Source organism: Equus asinus, chromosome X, assembly GCF_041296235.1.
Source record: "Equus asinus isolate D_3611 breed Donkey chromosome X, EquAss-T2T_v2, whole genome shotgun sequence".
NCBI lineage: Eukaryota > Metazoa > Chordata > Mammalia > Perissodactyla > Equidae > Equus > Equus asinus.
Window position 1 is genome coordinate 5,031,921 of NC_091820.1, and position 19,259 is coordinate 5,051,179.

At 38.3% G+C, this 19,259-nt stretch overlaps 1 protein-coding gene across 25 annotated transcripts in view; it reads right to left on the bottom strand.

Annotated features, from left to right (window-relative positions):
• The window catches only part of PNPLA4 (patatin like phospholipase domain containing 4), a 135,136-nt gene that overhangs the window by 93,835 nt on the left and 22,042 nt on the right, over nucleotides 1-19,259 (bottom strand). For 16 of the 25 annotated variants that reach the window (XR_011499615.1, XR_011499613.1, XR_011499614.1 and 13 more), the window contains exon 6: nucleotides 14,638-14,790. Coding sequence is in view for 20 of the 25 variants with exons in the window: in XM_044768177.2 (XP_044624112.2) it covers nucleotides 14,638-14,790 (153 nt within the window). In the remaining 5 variants the exon portion in view is untranslated. Of the gene's footprint in view, nucleotides 1-8,300; nucleotides 10,689-11,441; nucleotides 11,697-13,651; nucleotides 13,864-14,637; nucleotides 14,791-19,259 lie in introns of those variants that run through there. The other 9 variants (XM_070501991.1, XM_070501989.1, XM_014826661.3 and 6 more) reach the window with 4 other exon arrangements.

The window sequence follows — 19,259 nt, forward strand, 5'->3', positions numbered from 1 at the left end:
AATTTGGATATTCATTTTCCACTACTGTCAAAGGTAAGGCCATTTTCTCTGGTGAGTTTAGAAACTTGCTCACCAACACTACAGTTCTATGGACAGAATGTTTCATGCAATTTCGCATCAGAAACAAAATACCTTGCAATTGTGGTATTTCTGTGTTTCTCTCTCAGACTCTCGCATCTCATTTCTTCCAAGTCCCCAACTAACAATCATATCTATCCATACATCTCATTTTCAAGTTTACTGTCCCCTTTCCATCCCTTTAATATCAGACATCTTGGAAAAATCTGTCTGTAAAATATGGCAATCTTGTCTGTAGAATCTGCCATTTATTACCCTCCTAGAACAATTTCTTGTTCCCATCACTCTGGAAAGCGCCATCTAAGCAGCACTTCTCAAAACTTAATGGATCACTTGGGAACATAGTTAAATGCAGATTCTCTGTTCGTTAGGTTGGGAATGAAGCCTGAGATTCTGCATTTCTAATAAGTTCCCCAGCAATGCCCCAGTATTGATTCACTGACCACAATTAGAAATCAAGGACCTAAATTGTCATCATTCAAGGACTTCTCAATTTTTTTGCAAGCCATCATGTGAAAACTAAAGACTTGGGCCGGCCCCGTGGCCGAGTGGTTGAGTTCGCGCACTCTGCTTCAGTGGCCCAGGGTTTCACCGATTCAGATCCTGGGCGTGGACATGGCACCACTCATTAGGCCATGCTGAGCTGGCATCCCACATGCCACAACTAGAAGGACCCACAACTAAAATATACAACTATATACTGGGGGGATTTGGGGAGAAAAAGCAGAACAAAAAAAAGATTGGCAACAGTTGTTAGCTCAGGCGCCAATCTTTAAAAAGCAAACTAAAGACTAGAATCTTGTCTGCATAGTTTCATTTAATGTCACTCTTCAACTCAGTGTTCTTTGTTTCCCAAGCCCATTGCTCCACAAAATCGGCTTTCACTGACGGTCACCGTGGCGTCACATCCAATGGCTTTTCCATCCTTATCTTACTGGCTTTCTCTGCTGAATTCAACAGTAGACAACTCACACGATGAAACTATACAACTTTGGCTTCCCTAGAGGAAGAGATTCTTTTAATAGCATTACTCTGCAAACATCAATTTTATTCTTTAGAGAAAGCCAGTAATAAAAATATTTCTGTATTTATCTCTTTGCATATTGTTTGGGCCTCAGGCCAAAGAGGTGAACATGGGCTTCGAGCATGAACCGTCAGAATACACACTCCCCAAGCCCACAGGAGGTCAGAGATGGCACATGACTCAGTCAAGCCCAATCAGAATTTTCTCTTGGACTTTTCTGTTAGGCCTATTAAAAAAATAATAAAAACTCCTCCCTATGCCCCGTGGCCGCTTATGTGGTAAAATATGAGTTCTGCTCAGAGAGCAGCCACCTTAACCACCATCTGGAGAGAAGCTGTTCTGGTGATAGATGATATCTGATGCTTCATTTGAGCAGCTGTGTCCAGGTGTGCCCGATACACCCTGGATGCACAGCCGAATGTACCAGTCATTCCTTCCCCTTTCTTTTATCCTGCTTTGCCTTAAGATAATTTGGATTGGGTTTTCTTCACATGCAACAAAAACTTCTGTAATTAACTATCCTAAAAATGATCTCTTTATTCAGCTTCCCTTAAATAAGAAACATCTCTAAAGGCTCCTTCGAAAAATAGATAAAAGACATTAAGAGAAAATTCACCAAAGAAATTAAGAAAGTTAAGGTTAGGAAATTACTTAACCTTTCTTGGCTGTCATTGAACATTTATTCTGCCAGTTGAACTTTAACATCTATTTGTCACATTTGGAAAACAAAAATGCCGAGAGTGTGACTGAAATTTGTAAAATTTGTGGTTTAATATGAGGAGACTAGATGCCACACAGCATTTAGTCTTCCCAATCGGGAACATTGTATGTCATTATCGCACACGCAGGTAAATGTGTAGAGTTTTCATATGTCTCTTGCACATCTTTTAGATGTAATACATATTTTTTGCTATTGTGAATGCACTGTTCCACTTTCTAAATTCTGCTGGTATGAAAGTACTATTAATTTTCATATATTACTATAGACATTTTAATGAATTCTTTAACTTCTTATAATATTTTTTCAGTTGATTATCTTGCATTTTTAAGTCCTGAGTCATTCACTTATTCCTCGACTATCAAGGACCAACCGTGTGTTAGGTCATGTTCATGGTGCTAGACACAACTTACAAATGATAATGGTTTTGCTATTTTTCCATTTTTTAAGCTTTTATCTACCTTTGTTCCTGTATTTTCTAGAGCTTCCAGAACTATTTGTATAAGGGCATAGATGTCAGACATACTTGTCTTATTCTTGATTTAATGGGAATATCTTTCACGCTTAATTACTAGGCATGAGGGTTGTCATTTGTGAATAATTTTTTTGAATATTTTTAATTGAAACTTCTTTTATTCTTAATTGAGTGTTGCTATTTTATTAATCTAGCATGCATATTGAAAGTTATCAAATTACTATAATGCATCTGACAACAATGTTTTTCCTTTAGGCAATTTGCATAGTGACTTAATTTAGGATTTTATTGTTGAGTTATCAGAATACAATTACTGAATGATGGACAGACAGACAGATATCACAACCAAGTAGGCAAGCAAGGAAAGAGTAGATATGTACATTCTATCAATGTGTAATCTATTGCATTAGCAGAATAAGAAAGCCATCACTATATGTAGAAAATACAAAGTATATCATTCATCAATGATAAGTCAAACAAAATCCCCTAAATAGACTCAAAAAGGTTAACTTCATTAAGTTGATTAGAATATTTAAGTTAAAGTAAACAGTAAATTTACTGACAAAGCTTTGGAACTGCTTCCTTCAAAACAGGAAAAGACAAGAATGACTTGATTGCTAGTTCAGTATAACGCTGAGATAGAGGGCATAGAAAGAGAAGAGTTAGGTGGTCTAATTATTAAAAAGGAACAAAGGCTGCTCTTACAACTCATACTCGATATGAGCGTCTAGGTGGACTACCCAAAAGAATCTATTAATTACAACTAAAGATGGAGTTGAGTAAGTGTGATCGTTATGCAACTACTATCAGCATTTCTACGCACTAGCCAAAGCTATAAAATATATTTTAGGAAATGAATTTAATTCAAAATAAGCACAAGAATAAACCTAATAAAAGGTGTAATGCAAAAGCAAGACGGAGAAAATATAAAAAACTCCTACAAGTTAAGAAGAACAAGACAGCTCAATATAGAAATCAGCAAAAGATACAAAAGCTAATGCATGTAAGAGGAAACATTAAATGGTCAATAAACTTTCTTCAAAGAATACTCATCAAGGATGGCAACTTGGCATGGAGAGTCAGACCAGAGCTGAGCGAGCATGTCGTCCTCCAGGGGTGAGAGCAGCAGTGAAAGTGGCAGATCAGTTACATTAAGGGATTGATCGAAAATAAATATATTAACCATAACTGAAGACAGGCAGAAAGGGATGAACCCTGGAATTGGATGTGTCTGTGTGAACTCTTGGTTTTTCATAGATGATGAATTGATGGATAGACACATAAATAAATATAAATGTAAATGTTAGCACATGCGTGCACACATACACACGCATACAAATTCACCAGCTCCATCTACTGAGAGGATCTGGGAGCAGGATCACACCAATAACACTGTTGTTTGGCTAATTAATTTGGTTTATACATACCATAAATATAAATACCATTTTCTAGTAAAAAGAACTACAATCCTTGGAGAAATGGCTGATTCCAGAGCTGGGGCAGAGAAGGTACAAGATGAGCCTGGAGCAAGGTGTTCCAGAAAGCAAGGAATTGCTCAGAGAATGATGAAGATCTGTTAAAAGTACACAGGAGTCTGGGGCTGGCCCCGTGGCCGAGTGGTTGGGTTCGCGCGCTCTGCTGCAGGCGGCCCAGTGTTTCGTTGGTTCGAATCCTGGGCGCGGACATGACACTGCTCATCAAACCACGCTGGGGCAGCGTCCCACATGCCACAACTAGAAGGACCCACAGCGAAGAATATGCAACTATGTACCAGGGGGCTTTGGGGAGAAAAAGGAAAAAAATAAAATCTTTAAAAAAAAAAGCACACAGAAGTCAGCCCAAACAGGCTCCCATTGATCAAGTTGAGGACAACTATCATCAAAATAAATGATAATAGCAGGTTATAGTTCATTGAGTAAAATAAGAAACCATGAGTCCATACAGACATAAAAAAACAATTGAAAGCTTGATGAGGAACAAGATAGTTATATAATTTTGAAAATACTTCCCCAGAAGCTGCTTGATTATCAAGGGGAATAGAGTAACTTTACAGGGACACCTGGCAGACACCACCTTAACTAAGGCTAAATCGTGTGCCATCTGATAAGATGCAATGAGAAGAAGGCAGCACCACACCTGTGATCTCCCTGCCAATCAAGAGGAAACATCAGATCAACCCAAATTGAGGGGAATCCTATAAAATAACTGTACTAGGTTAAATAGTATCCCCCTAAAATTCACATCCACCCAGAATCTCAAAATGTGACTTTATTTGGAAATAGGTCTCTGCAAATATAATTTGCTAAGGATCTCAAGATGAGATCATCCTGGATTTGGAGTGGGCCCTAAACCCAATGACTGGTGTTCTTATAAGAATATAAAAGTGTACAAACACACACAAGGAAGAAGCCCTTGTGAAGACAGAGGCAGATATGGAAGTGATGCTGCCACAAGCCAAGAAAAACCAAGGATTATGGGCAACCACCATAAGTTGGGAGAGAGACACAGAATAGATTTTTCTTCAGAGCCTCCAGAAGGAACCAACCCTTCCAACATCTTGATTTTTGGACTTCTGGCCTACTGAGCTGTGGAAGAATAATTTTCTGCTGTTTTAAGCCGCTCAGTTTGCGGTACTTGTTACAGCAGCCCTAGGAAACTAATCCAAAAACAGACCCATAATCTTCCAAACTCCCAGTGCCATGAAGCTGAATAAAGGCTGAAGAAATGGTCCTGACTGAAGGAGACAGAAGAGACATGAACACTGAGCGGAGCATGTGATTCTCACCTGGATTCTTGTCACAAGAGACACTCTTGGGACAACTGATGAAATTCGAATGGGGTCTGCGGATTCAACCAATGTATCAATGTTAATTTCTGGATTTTGATTATAATATTGTGTTTACATAGGAGAACTTTCTCATTTATCAGAAATACACACAAAAGTACTTCGGGGTCAGTGGGACATCAGGTTCGGGAACTGACTCACAAGTGATTCAGGAAAACTTTTTTTACTGAACATCCAATATTTATGACTATTAAAAAAAAGTTGTTATTGTTTAAAAATGTCCACCTTTCTAGTAATCAGGCAAATGTAAAGTAAAACAAAAGTAAGATTAGAAAAAATTAATAAATCAGAGGAAACCAGGCCTAGGTAAACACGAGGAGTGACAGGAATTCTGGCTCAGGGCTGCGTGTGTGAAACAGGTGCCTCTGGCTTGGAGAGGTGTTTGCAGTATCTACTCAAGTTGAAGATACGTGTAACTTGTGATGACCCCGCATTCCACCTGTGCATAGACACCCTAGAGTTTGGCCCACAAATGGCACAAGGAAACATGTTTGAGATGGGCATATCAACCAACATTATTTGTCAGGGTGGAAAACTTGAAATGACTTAAATGTCCATCCAACAGAAATATGGATAAAGAAATTTTGATACATTGATATAACAACTGAAATGAGTGAGGCTGACCTCCATGTATCAGCAAGGATCAACTGAAAATATAAGGTCGAGTGAGAAAAATGAATTACAAAAGGATACCCGCTGAATGATGACATTACATAAATTTTGAAAGGCACGCAAACACACTCTATTTTGTTATATATGTATGTGTGTGTATATGTGCAGATATGTATTTGTTTATTACAGGCCAATTTCAGTATAATTATTACCTTTGGGAAAAGGAAAAGGGAGAGAATAAGTGCAGAGGAGCTTTAGCTTTAAAATCTAATATTTTTGTTATTTTTTAAATGTCTGAAGAAAATAAGCTAATTGCCAACAAATTATGGAATATGAGGTTGTCCCTTCTAATATTTTCTGTATTTTTCTTTTGCTAGTATTTAAAAATATTGTACAATTAAATAGAAGAATATTTTCAAAAAGAAAGAACTATATGGATATGGATGCCTCTCTCTCTGATAAAGCACTCCGAACATTCCAAACCACCGTCACAACAAAAAAAGAATATTTTTCATTATTCACGATTCTATTGCATTATCTGTGCCAAAGCTTCTTAAGCTAATCCAAGAGGAAAAGCATCGAAAAAAGGATCACAACCATCACAACAGCATCACCACCAACAGAAGAAACAAAACTACCAAGAACTGGTATCTCTAACAATGTCTTCAAAAGGGCAGCCATATATGGTTAGGCAGGCGTTAGTCACATCAAAGACGCTGAAGATTGGCATTACAATGACAAAAATACAATAATTTCCCAGCAAATGGAAATACAACATCTTGAGGAAATGGAACTACTTTTTGAACTCAGAGGAAGGTGCCAGTGGGAGTAACCGTGACGATGATCTTGAGACACTTTATCTGAGGCCACTCCCGTTACTCTACAGCACAATATTCTATTTACTTTTGTAATTTAATACAGTCTGCATTTTTAAAACCTCGCTTATTTACTCATTTACTTGTTACTATCTACTCACCCAGTGAAACAAATATTCCATGAAGTCAGGGACCAACCCTATTTATTCATTTCTACATCTCAAGCATGTAGCACAGATTCTGACACACACTAAATTCTCAATAAAAATTGATGCGATAGACCAGAAAGCAACAGATGAAACATCTTCTCTCCAGTCCTTCTAATGCACGTAAACATTTTGTAAATCACTGGTATTTTGAAATGTACATTAAAACTACATTGGTGCCATTTTGATCTTCCTGGTAATAGCCACTACTTAAATGACACTTAAAATGATATATGGATGCCCACCAATGAATTATTGCCTCTAAGCAAATGTGAGAGATCAGTATAAAACCTGAATTATAGAAAGATTTTTAAGCAAAGTATTTTATAGTACTGCATATGGAGTTGATTCTGACTCTATATGCATTCATTTTTAATAGTAAATTGATTACATTTTACTGACAAGGAGAGTGCAGGCATTGCAAAACACAACAAACAAATATATTGTACACTGTTGGTATATAAAATAATAACAAATAACAATGAAATCACTTGTACTTTTTCATACAATTAGCCTAGAATACTAAATTACTCAAGAGAGAATCTAGCCAACTGATTACATAATCTGTTGAAAGGAGCCCAGGGCCTACATAAGACATGATGTATTTACATATTTAAAGCTATATTCACTTTGCTATTTGAAAACCTATAATGTAGCTGAAAAATAAAAATATGTTCTGGTTTATATAATTAATTGATTAATGATTTCTAATATGGAATTACTATCATCATTTTAGTGTATTTACATAGATAAAATGCACATAAACTAAGGAATTTTTATTTATAGCTCTCTTACAGCGGGTAGCAAAATACTATATTAATAGAAAACAATTGGGTTTTGGGGTCGAAATTATTTCTGTGAGATACTCTATAGCCATAAAATTAGATAAACTATACCTAAGAATTATGCTGACAGGACAAATAAAAAGAAAATTATTTCAAATACACTACTCATTATTCTACAAAGCCATATTTGAAAGCTGTTTTTAAAAAAAAGATAAAGGCATTTTAAATACAGATTGAGAAGTTCAGTGCCTGTAATGTTCTAAAATTGGTTTGAACAGTGTTTTCAAACTGTAGATCATGACTCATTAGCAGCTGTGAAATCATTTAAATATTTCATTACAATATTTGTTAATAAAATGGAATAAAAATGTCAAAAGCATTACACATGAGTATGAGTATTGTTTTATGAAAAATTCTTTTTATTCATAGATATGTAAAATATATACATTTATGTATTGGGTCACCATATAAAGTAGGTCACAGTCAAAATTTGGAAGTCACAGAAGAAAATGGCATACCAAACATCACAATATATAGCTGGTTATAATCAAATAACCTAACCAAATAACCTAACTTTGTTAGGAGAAAACTTTTCAGATTGTAAAACCAGGAAACCAGTTTAAATTCATTTATGTATTTAGTTCTCAGTGTGCTAAGAGAGGATTTGTGAGCTACTGAGCTGACAACAATATTATGAAATATGAGGAATGATAATAGAGCAACTCATATGATCTTCAGCTCCTTCCTTCAGTTTCGGAGTGTTAAACATATCATACTTGGGGCTGGTCGGTGGTGTAGCAGTTGGGTTCGTGTGCTCCACTTCAGTGGCCCAGGGTTTGTGGGTCTGGATACCGGGCGTGGACCTACACACCACTCATCAAGCCATGCTGTGGTGGCATCCCACATACAAAATAGAGGAAGACTGGCACAGATGTTAGCTCAGGGCCAATCTTCACCAAAAAAAAAAAAAAAAAAATCCATACTGAAATGATGATTCTCCAGGGAAGCACCAAGCTCCCCATTTGGAGACAAACGGTGGATCTCCATCTCCGTAACTGACAACCTAATTGAAACCCTTTTGTGCTTACCAACCTTTTCAGGCTTTAGGAAGAAAGAGAGCGTTACTCTGAAACATGCGCAATAGGGCTTTCTTTCATGAGGCTTTTTAAACATGAGAAATAGAAAAATAATTTGTAAGGCCTTGTCTACTTTTCCCTAGGTATCAGGCAGGTATTTACGTATTTTAACTAAATCAATGAGGGATCCTCCAGTAGCAAGGAACAGACACTGGTCTGACTGTCTTCAAGCCACAGAGAGAACGCACTCAGGATACGTGGTGGGCTCCCACAGCTGGCAGCAGCTGAAGACCGCATTTCAAAACAGTGCAAAGTCTTCACTGTCGGCATCAGGTTGGCCGTCCCTGGGCACTGCTCCTGTCCTGTGGTGACAGGACACCCGGCCTGTGGCTCTCACTGCTCCTGAGTTAATACTGACTTTCTTCCTTCATTCTCCCTTCCACACTCCCTTTGCTTTCAGCCACACTTCAAGAGATCAGAGCCCATTCTCCAGTGGAATAACCCACATCTTCAGTCCTGAGTGATCTGTACCCTTGCTCCTGCCAGATAAGGTCAAGAAGTCTTCCACTAACTAGTCCACTAGTGATGGCAGTAGAGGGGATAACCAAGGGAATTATAAGGTCACGGTAGTTTTCCATTAACTAATCCACTAGTGATAGTAGTAGAGGCGAAACCAAGGGAATCACTTATGTTTCATGCCCATTCCTCCCTCCCTTCATTCTATAGCAGCAACTCTATCTCCCTTTGTGCTACAGACTGAATGTTTGTGTCCCCCACAAATTCATATATGTTGAAATTCTAACCCAATATGATGGTATCAGGAGGTGGGGCCTTTGGGAGATGATTAGACCATGAGGGTGGAGCCCTCACGAATGTGATTAGTGCGTTATAGAAGTCACCCCAGAGAGCTCCCTCACCCCTCCCACCATGTGAGTATACAATGAAAAGGCAGATGTCTATGAACCAGGAAATTGGTTCGCAGCAGACTCTGAATCTGCAAGCACCTTGATCTTGGACTTGCCAGCATCCAGAACTGTGAGAAATAAATTTCTGTAGTTTATAAGCCACCCAGTCTATGGTATTTTGTGATAGCAGCCTGAACAGACTAAGATACCTTGATATGGACAATAACATCATTCACTACCAGGATTCTGTTCAGCCAGTGGAAGGAGCAATGTGAAGTGGAAAAGTGAAAAGGATCCTTCCCTCTTTCAGGGGAATTGATGCTGGTAACTCCCTTGAATGTGAAATCACTGTCAGGTATTTATGCTTCAGGCTGGTCAGCACAGCTTCATTTCCCAGTCCCATATTCTTGCCAGGAGCTAAGTTTTGGGGGGGCTGTGAAATGTGCCCTATGTCAAAGTGTCCCTGATGTCAGTAAGTCCAGTGATCGATCACTCCTTTGGCAAATTTTGTCCTTTCACGAAGCAACTTTTGGATTTGAACAGGCATCATCGTGAGCCTGTGGGCCGCTCTGGTCCAGGTGAGTGATGGCTTTGGGGGTGAAGGTGGAGCTCTGAGCTTGGCTAGCAATGGATACCGGTACGTCTCAATGGTCTCTTCTTGCTTTGTGACTAAAGGAGAGGCAGCCCCCTGCATCTCTGGCCTTCTGCCTCTTTCACACTTCTTGTGTGGCCTGAATTATCCACATCTTGGTTTGCTTAGTTGCTCAGGTGAGCTCCACTAGGGCAGGAACCTACATGTGTGTCCTAGTGAATCTTTGTATGGCTCAAATCCATTCTCAAGGCCAAATGAGGGAGAGTATGTCATTTGGCCTGAACCTTCTAGCACAGGATTGGGCACAGTTCTCAATCCATGAAGCTTCTTGGCCTACAGATCATAGCCTATGAACCAGTGACCCATCTGGAGGGCCTTGAGCTTGCCCATAGCTGTAAGGTCACATGGCAAAGCTGTTGAACCCACCAGGAGAGGGCTGATGCTCTTGGACTGGCTAGAACTGTACAGTTTTCCAGAAGCTGGTAATATATACCGATTTGCACTTTACTTGGTCTGCCCACAAAAGTGAATTTGAATCTATATGGTTTAAAGAACACCTGTAAACACAATGAAAGTGAGCATTAAGTGAATGCTTCATCTCTGCACAGCTAAAATGTACATGCCATGACCTGTTGTACCTAGCTATACGTGTACATGCATACATATGTATGTTTAAGTATGTGTGTCTGTATTCATGTTTTCAACAAAGTAACTTCACCTTATTTCAAGATTAAGTTGGACATGCTATTATGGGTTGTACAGGACTGCATATTTAGAAATGCTTTCTATAACATGGAAAAAATTGAACCATATTTTTGTCCCTCTTTAAGTCAGTCAAGAACAGGAAAAATTATCCTGAGGGGACATATGTGAAGACTACATAAATATATGTATTAGACTTGAGTAAGCAAAGCTTTGAGTTGTGGCACCAGAGGCAAAATTAAGTGCAGAGCTGAGCAATTACGTGGGGAATTCGGCCCAACTAAATTGTCAGTCTGCAGATAGTAATACTAATAACTACTATTAGTATTATTGTTTAAAAATTTATCCACTTTTCTTGATCTGCAATAATTGCTTTTCCTCCTGTTTTAAGTTATATAATTCAACTTTCAATTTTATTTTGCTATAGTGTAGACATTGCTTAGACAAGAAAAACCTCAAAACCCTGAGCTTCCCTAATTATTGGTTCCTCAACTGTAAAACTAGCGGACTGGATCCAAAAACCTTCATGACTAATATTTATAAATATAAAAAGAGAAGTAATCATATCTATCTGTTTTAAAAACCAGAAAAAATTAAAATCAGAATACCTGAAATCTGTCCATTTTAAGTGCTTATGTCTGCTTAAAATCATATTCAACGCCCAGGGCCGTACGGCTGTTTCCTTACAAGCTTCTGGTACGCACGCGATACGTCCGATATTGTGAATCCAGAATGAAACAGAGGTTTTTTTTTTAATATACTGCTTGCTCCTTTGAGCATTATTTAACTTCAGAACCAAATCTGTTTTCTCTAATTGTCAACGGAAGCAGTGGGTTACCATAGTTACAAAGTAAAGAGCGTTACTGAAAAAAAGAAAAAAAAGACTAATGAGATTTTAAATGACAGATTCAAAGAGATCAGGAAATTGCCCCAACAGGGAACTGGGAACTTATCAAGCCGCCAATCACAGTAATTACCCTGTAAACGTATCAGTATCTGGGCCAGAAAGTCTCTTCAGGTTTTCCATATATCAGTTCTTCGAAATGCTGATCCCAGCAATATGGCGGAGCCTATTGTTCATGCCTCTCTTCCATTAGTCTAGGTGTGTGAGGATGCACTTTACCCACCACAGAGCATGTTCTCTGACTTGCCTCATATAAGAATTGAGTAGAGCACCCCTGGAGAACAAATGCCAAATGCATTCAAATTATGGGCTTCATTACATTGCAGTATTTTCTCATGGTAGAAAGATGCTGCACTGCAGACCCATCTGTCAGTGACCTTACAATGTTTTACAAGGAAAGTGCCATCCACCAACATGGTCAAAGACATATGTGGTCGATAGAAAATACTTTCATAATGTCTAATATATTAAGATTTGTTTTTGCTTGGAAGAAGCATCAGTAAAGAATTTATTGAACTATCATATGAATAGAATATTCACATGAAATGATAAAAAGTAAGGAGAAAAATCTAGTGAATAAACAGACCTAAGAATGAATTGAGAATTCATCCACTTCACATCACTTATTAAAACAACATATTAAGATTTAACTACATGCTTACTAGAGCAGGAAAAAACACATACCCCAGGAGCATCACTACAATAAGTCTGCACAACTCATAAGAAACGAGGCAATAGTTGGTGTTTATATGCTAAAAATTGTGTACTTGGGGCTTTTAAGAACCACAAAATTGATTTAAAGAATGGTTTCAAATGGTAAAAAGAGAAATGTATAACAAAGACATGCAATTAAACTGGTTTGTTTCTAACTGCTTCTTAGTAATTAAGAGTTCATGCTTGGCAAAGCCCCATAAAAACAGATTTAACACAGTGTATGTGAATTAGTATAAACCCACATACAAGTCCTCAAAGCAAAAGAACAACTACTTAAAAACTGGGATCGGTATAACATGATTTAAAAATGATAAGTGAATGATTATTCTGGATTCGATTCTTATTTACCAGGCTACTTGGTTGACTTGGTTCTTTGTGTTTAGCAGTATTTTATCTATTTAAGTTCCTAGAGCAGATATATCCAGTATATAGACTAACAGCTGAACATCTGGTGAAGTATGGCCTTGTAGGAACAGAGAGACAGAGAAACTGACATGTAGAGAGAGAGAATATGAATGACAGGCTGGGTTTTAGAACAGGGAAGCATCAAAATAGCCTGATCATCACTTCAGTTGAGGGTCGAGGTTTGGAGGGAGGAAGCTGGGGAGGGGTAAACTTCTACTGAAGAATGAGGAAAATATATCTAGTTTCAAAATCTCCTGGGCTTCTGGTCTACCCTCTTCTGGCCACCCTCTACCTCCTTACGAGGAGCAACTGTGTGCGCCTGTGCAAAGCAGACCTCTGTTCCTACACCCTTCTCAAAGGCCTTTAGTGATGCTGACTATTTCTCCGATCCTTCCTCTCTCATCAGCACCCTGGACAGTGGTGCTCAGCCCAGATCAGCCTGAGAACATGGTTCCTTCTGTTCTAGAACTACGGGACACCTGAAACACCCATGCTTTATGGCAAAAGGGTGCTGCCACACCCTCTGTAGAGAGGATGCACACATGGCAGCCCTCCATTTTCAACATTCTATGGTTTACCCAAAGAGCCTACCCTGCTAAAGTTTAAACAGGCTTTTCAAAGGACATGATCGTTCTCTGAAAAGGACTCCTCATCACCTGAGTGTATCCTTCTTGAAGATGCTGCCAAATTCTAATAAAATGCCTCTTATTCCCTTGCACCAAGTAATAATCTAAGTATTAAAACCAATTACAAATATTAAAAACTAAAAATAAAATTGACAGAGTTCTGATATTTTTTTTAAAAGAAGGATTTAATTAGAAACTTCCACCAAAAACTCTCTGAAATGTGTTTTGCCTTATAAACTTTTAAGCATTCTATTCAAACCAATTTTCTTTAAGTAAAAACTGAATGGTATCATCAAAGCCACGTTGATACAATGATTCCATTTTCCTCTTGCCTGGTGGGAAAAGGGCTTGGTTAAGCCTCACCAAATTTGCCACAGACAACTAGGATAGAAAGACAAAATGAAGCTATAGGATATTACAGTACAGGTAATGTATGTTATTTCTGTAACCTAAGTTTTCTTATCACAGATACAATTAGCTATAAAAAAATCAGAAGGAAAAATTAAACTGAAAAAGTTAACCCCACCCATAGACTATATGAGGGTTTATCAGCCTTGGTACTTTCAACATTTTAGGCCAGGTACTTTGCGGTGAGGCTGTCTCATGCATTGTAGGATGCTGAGCAGCATCCCTGGTCTCCACCCACTAGATGCTGGTAGCATCTTCTAGATGTGACAACCAAAAATGTCTCCAGACATTGCTAAATGTCTCCTGCATATAATATAATTTCCTGTTGAGAATTATTAGATTGCATTAAGGGAACCAATATTTTTACGTAAATTATTCAGTTGAGTCCCTAAGGTTTTCTCCAATATTTCTGCATACTTAATTATTGCCATCTTTTTAAACAAATAAATGATCTAATTTAAAATTGTACTGAAATCCTGCCAGTTTATTAACCTGAAAAAGAAATGAAGAAACAGAAAACATTTCACAAATAGACAGTTAATCAATAGTAGAAGGATTGCACACTCCCAGTCTATAGGTGCCCAGATCCATATGCATGATGACATATGTTGTAAAGTACTAAAACACATACACTGAGAAGATTCAACCTGTACATAAAATTATCGATGAGCTTCCAAAGTTTTGGAAGCATGTGGAAAATTTTAGAAGATTAAGACACTTCAAATATCAGTGAACGTAATTACTCACCATTATATCCTGATTGGTGATAGTAACATACAGATCCAGCTGCCCTTTGTCCTGCGGGGAGATGTCCAATCGTCCACTGAAGGGTGAGATGGTCACTGTCCGGCCTACAGGCAGGATGGGAAGGCTATTGGTGAGGCCTCCATCCACCCACTTCTGTGGAAAGAAACACCCCTTGTCAGCACGTGTCAACGACATACTTCCCACGTGAAGAGAATGAGCATGGATTTCTCAACAGCACTCTTTCCTTCTAACACAATCCAGGCCTTGGATATGCTCTTAAATTACTATTTATGAGGACTAATTTGATTGGGGATTTGTTTTGGAAGCAAATCAATTTTTGTACACATATCATGTACCCATATAAGAACTTGACAGAATCAAGAAACTCTTCAATTGTTTAAAAGCTTTAACTTGGGGCCAGCCCAGTGGCGCAGCAGTTAAGTGCGCACGTTCCACTTCTGGGTGGCCCAGGGTTCGCTGGTTCAGATCCCGGATGTGGACATGGCACCACTTGGCACGCCATGCTGTGGTAGGCGTCCCACATATAAAGTAGAGGAAGACGGGCACAGATGTTAGCTCAGGGCCAGGCTTCCTCAGCAAAAAGAGGAGGATTGGCAGATGTTAGCTTAGAGCTAAACTTCCTTGGAAAAAAAAATAAATAAAATAATGAAAGCTTTAACTAGATTATTTTACATAAGATGTAGCTAAATTTTTACTGATGACAGTGCACTTGTACAAAGATGTGTAATTACGTTGGGATTTGTTATCTAATCAAAGTGGAAAGCCAAGTTTACTGTTGACACTGAACAAAGCATCCACCACCACAGGACATTCCATTTTTGTTATAAGAACCAGAAATTGGCATTTTATGCAGCAAACTTAAAAATAAATAGACCAACCAGAAATCTTTCTATTTCCAAAGTGGCTCCTGAGATCCATGCCCAAAGGAGAGGGATGGAGAGAGCAGATTGGAGAAGCTTCTAGAAGCTTCTGCTGACCTGTATGCTGAGGAAGGACTGAAGAAGCACAAACACAATATTCCTTATGCTATTTCAAGGCAAAAGAGTCTCAATCCCTCCTTGAACTGACATATTAACATAATGAGCTCTAACAATAAACAAACACACATGATGAATCTGTCATTGGAAATATCCTTCAGTTGATAAGCATAGACAAAAGAGAAAAAGTCTGGCAATGGCTGAGCACCCCACAGACAGGAATCTTTAGTGGAGAAGTCTGTACACTGAGTTTCACCTGAACATTTGTTTAAAATGTAATGTAGAAAAAACAAAGCTGAGCTGTGGAGCACAAAAGTGGAGTGAGGAGGGAGAAACGGGTTAGGATAAAATGTCCTTAACTTAGTTAAGACAATTCATTCATTTTTTTCTAAGGGGTCTTTTTTTTTTTAATCTCTCTTGTTTTTATTTCTAAAGCTGGTGACCAAAGGATCAGACTACATTGTTTACAATACCCTTGGCCAGACACCAACTCCCTCAAAGGGAACAAAAGTAAATAAATAAAAAGTGAAAATTTCTTTTGAGGGAATTACATTTTGGTGGAGGAGAAAACATAACTAGATTGGATTAAAATAGAACCAAGCTGGATAATTTGCATATTGTCATTATTTTTGAAAGAACAAACACACATTATTATATAATCATATTATGTGTACTATATGGACACATACATAGTCATGTGTTTGTGTATATGTATATGAGTATATATGCTTATATATGGCTATATAAACACAGTTTAAAAGGGGAGGTTTGCAGTAAGAAGGCCCTAAAATACCTGGTTCTGTGCCTTATCGTCCCAGGGCTTTTTTTTCCAATTGCTTTGGGTATGGATAACAATTTCTGTAACCGGTTAATATTTAGAGAAGAAAAGACACCTTCCGAAATTATCTTTCATATTCTCAACAGAATATCTCACCAATGACGTAAAAATTCATTTAGGTTTCATCAAGGGAAACTAAGAATATGTACCATGTGTCATATAACTTTAAGTAAGAGCCCATCTGACTTATTCAACTTAAGGAAAAGAAGGGCAATCTGGCTCATTAAATTGCAAAGTGTTCTCATTTACCATGGGGTTAATGACTGCTGTTTCAGAGAATTGAAAATCCTTTTTCCAAATTTTGTTCGCTCTTGTTAGTTTATTCTGATTGGATAAACGACTACGGAAAACATACAGCTTATCAAATGAGTTGATTAAATTTGCAATGTTACTAGCACCTCTGTAACCATAACCCCACCTGCTCAGATATTCTAAACGCAGTGAGTGCATCTTATTCCTGATTTATGCTCTCATGAGCTGCATCGCTCCCAAACAACCACACATGCATTCAGGCATGCTGATTCTAGCAAAATTTCTGGAAACAACAGCAGCAGCAAACATTCTTCAACCTCCAAATTAAAATGAAAACATTTTACATCTTGTGTGCTACTGAAAGTGTAAAATTCTGTATCTTAAAGACTGTCCATGAATTCTCTGGCTGTTTGCCACATGTTCCTGCAAGTCCTGCCCACATTCGACCTCGTGGGTAACATTCCCTAAGCTGGCAGCTACTGCCATGAGCTTCTATGATTCCAAAATCTTCCTCAAGAGAAACAACTCTGCTGGTTCTTCCCAGGACGGTTCTGCCTGGAGTTTGTTAGTTTTCTGCACATGGCACCATAATCCTCAAAGGAATGGGAAGGCCAAACACAGAACAAATTCCTGAGCAGTATGTGTTGCAAAAACAAACTTGCTGCTGGCCCTACAGTACTGTCACTTGTCCTAATACCCTTTCTTCCAACCTCTGACCATATTCCAAGCATGCTCCACATTAAAGTCAACTGCCTGCGGCCAAAGAGCTATGAATAAACAAGTGTTCAACAGAAAATCAAATCGCATGCCCCATGGTGGGGTGGGGGCCTACTGGGACTCTTCTCTAAGGGTTACAGCGCTGAAAGCCAGAAGTAATGGAATCACTTCTAACGGGACAGCAGCACCTTTACTCCCAAACAGGCCAGGCTATTCATCTGTCCGTACTGGTCAAATTTTGCCCTACAAGCTGATGTGTTATGGGACATGTAAAGAACATCCACTGAGGTTTATAAATTCAAACAACTCCTGTCATATAATTTAAGGGGAAACTTGAAAAACAACCTGATGAGGTATTCTCTACTGAAAGAGCCTAGTTATTCATTAGGCAAGAACTTCCACAGCATCCAGTGTGTGCCCGGATATGCGTCAGACACTGGCATGTTTGTGACAGAACCCCAATATAGGGCTAAATTTCCTTCAGGTGTACTGTGCTCAAAAAACAAGTGAATAAAAAATGCTTTGTTGGGAGAATGAATGAGATGTTGATATCTACAATTATTATAAATACCATGGCACAGGGCGTAATGGTTTATAAAACAACTTCTTATGTATCATTTAATTGACCTTTATAGGAATATTGCTAGTATATTGTTTCCTCATTTTACAGAAAAGGCCATTGAGGCTTGCAGGCTTACTTGCTCTAGGTCAGGGGTTGCCAAACTACGGCTCACCATCTGCTTCTATGAATAAAGTTCTATTGGCACACAGCCATACCCTTTCATTTACGTATTTATTGCCTGTGGCTGCTTTCCCACCGCAACAGCACAGTTGAGTAGTGTGTCTGTTGACAGAGACTGTATTTCCCACAATGCTAAAAGTATTTACTATCTGATACTTTACAGAAAATATTTGCCAACCCCTGCTGTGGAGTATGCAGGCAAGAGGAGTGGAGCTGGTCTATTTACTTCAATTCAGTGTTGTTTCTCATACACTGTAAAATACTGCAATGCGTGATGGAGGTAGGGCAAATCAGAATTGTTTTCTTCAGGGTCAGGGACAAGTGGGCCAGGGGAAGTAAATGTGCTTTGAAAAATAATTTTGTAGTTGCAAAGATATCTTCTTTGCTTTCATGCTATAGAGAACAAATAGTCATGTCCAACAGAACGTTCTTTGTTAGTGATTCTCAAAATAGAGGAGAGAGAAAGAGAGAAAAGGAGATACCTAGCCCCCAGGACATAGGTCAGAATCTCCCATTTGGGGTGAGGAAACACAGGAGGGGAGGAGAGACATATGAGATTTTTTCATCAAAGGGAGACAGGTTAAAATAAAATTTTGAAAAAGAAGTTGAGAAACCCTGCCATACTGACTTCCACTAATGATTCTTGGTACATTGCTGTCTTTCTTAATTTTTGGATTTCTGAAGATTACTCAAAAACAGTGACTCTAGGTATCCAATTTTGAGAAACCTCTAAAGAAATATTTAGAGATGACATTCTATAAACGCTATGTAGTAAATATTACCTGGAAGACTAACCTATTTTTTCAAAACTGAAAAAGACAAGGCAAAAAAAAGTTTAAAAAGCTGCTGAAAAATAATGATTTTCTATTTCAGAGTAACTGTAAATTGATAACCAGATTTCCATCAAGTTCAATCCAGCTGGCAGCCAGGCCAGCTGTCACTGTTTGCTATGATGGAGACTGGGCTACGCATCCACGTGAAATGTCTAATTCATGAAGAAACAGAAGCCTAAGGACCACAGAAATAATTTTATATAAATACATGGTAATGAAGAGTATTCCACAATTTTGTTTCA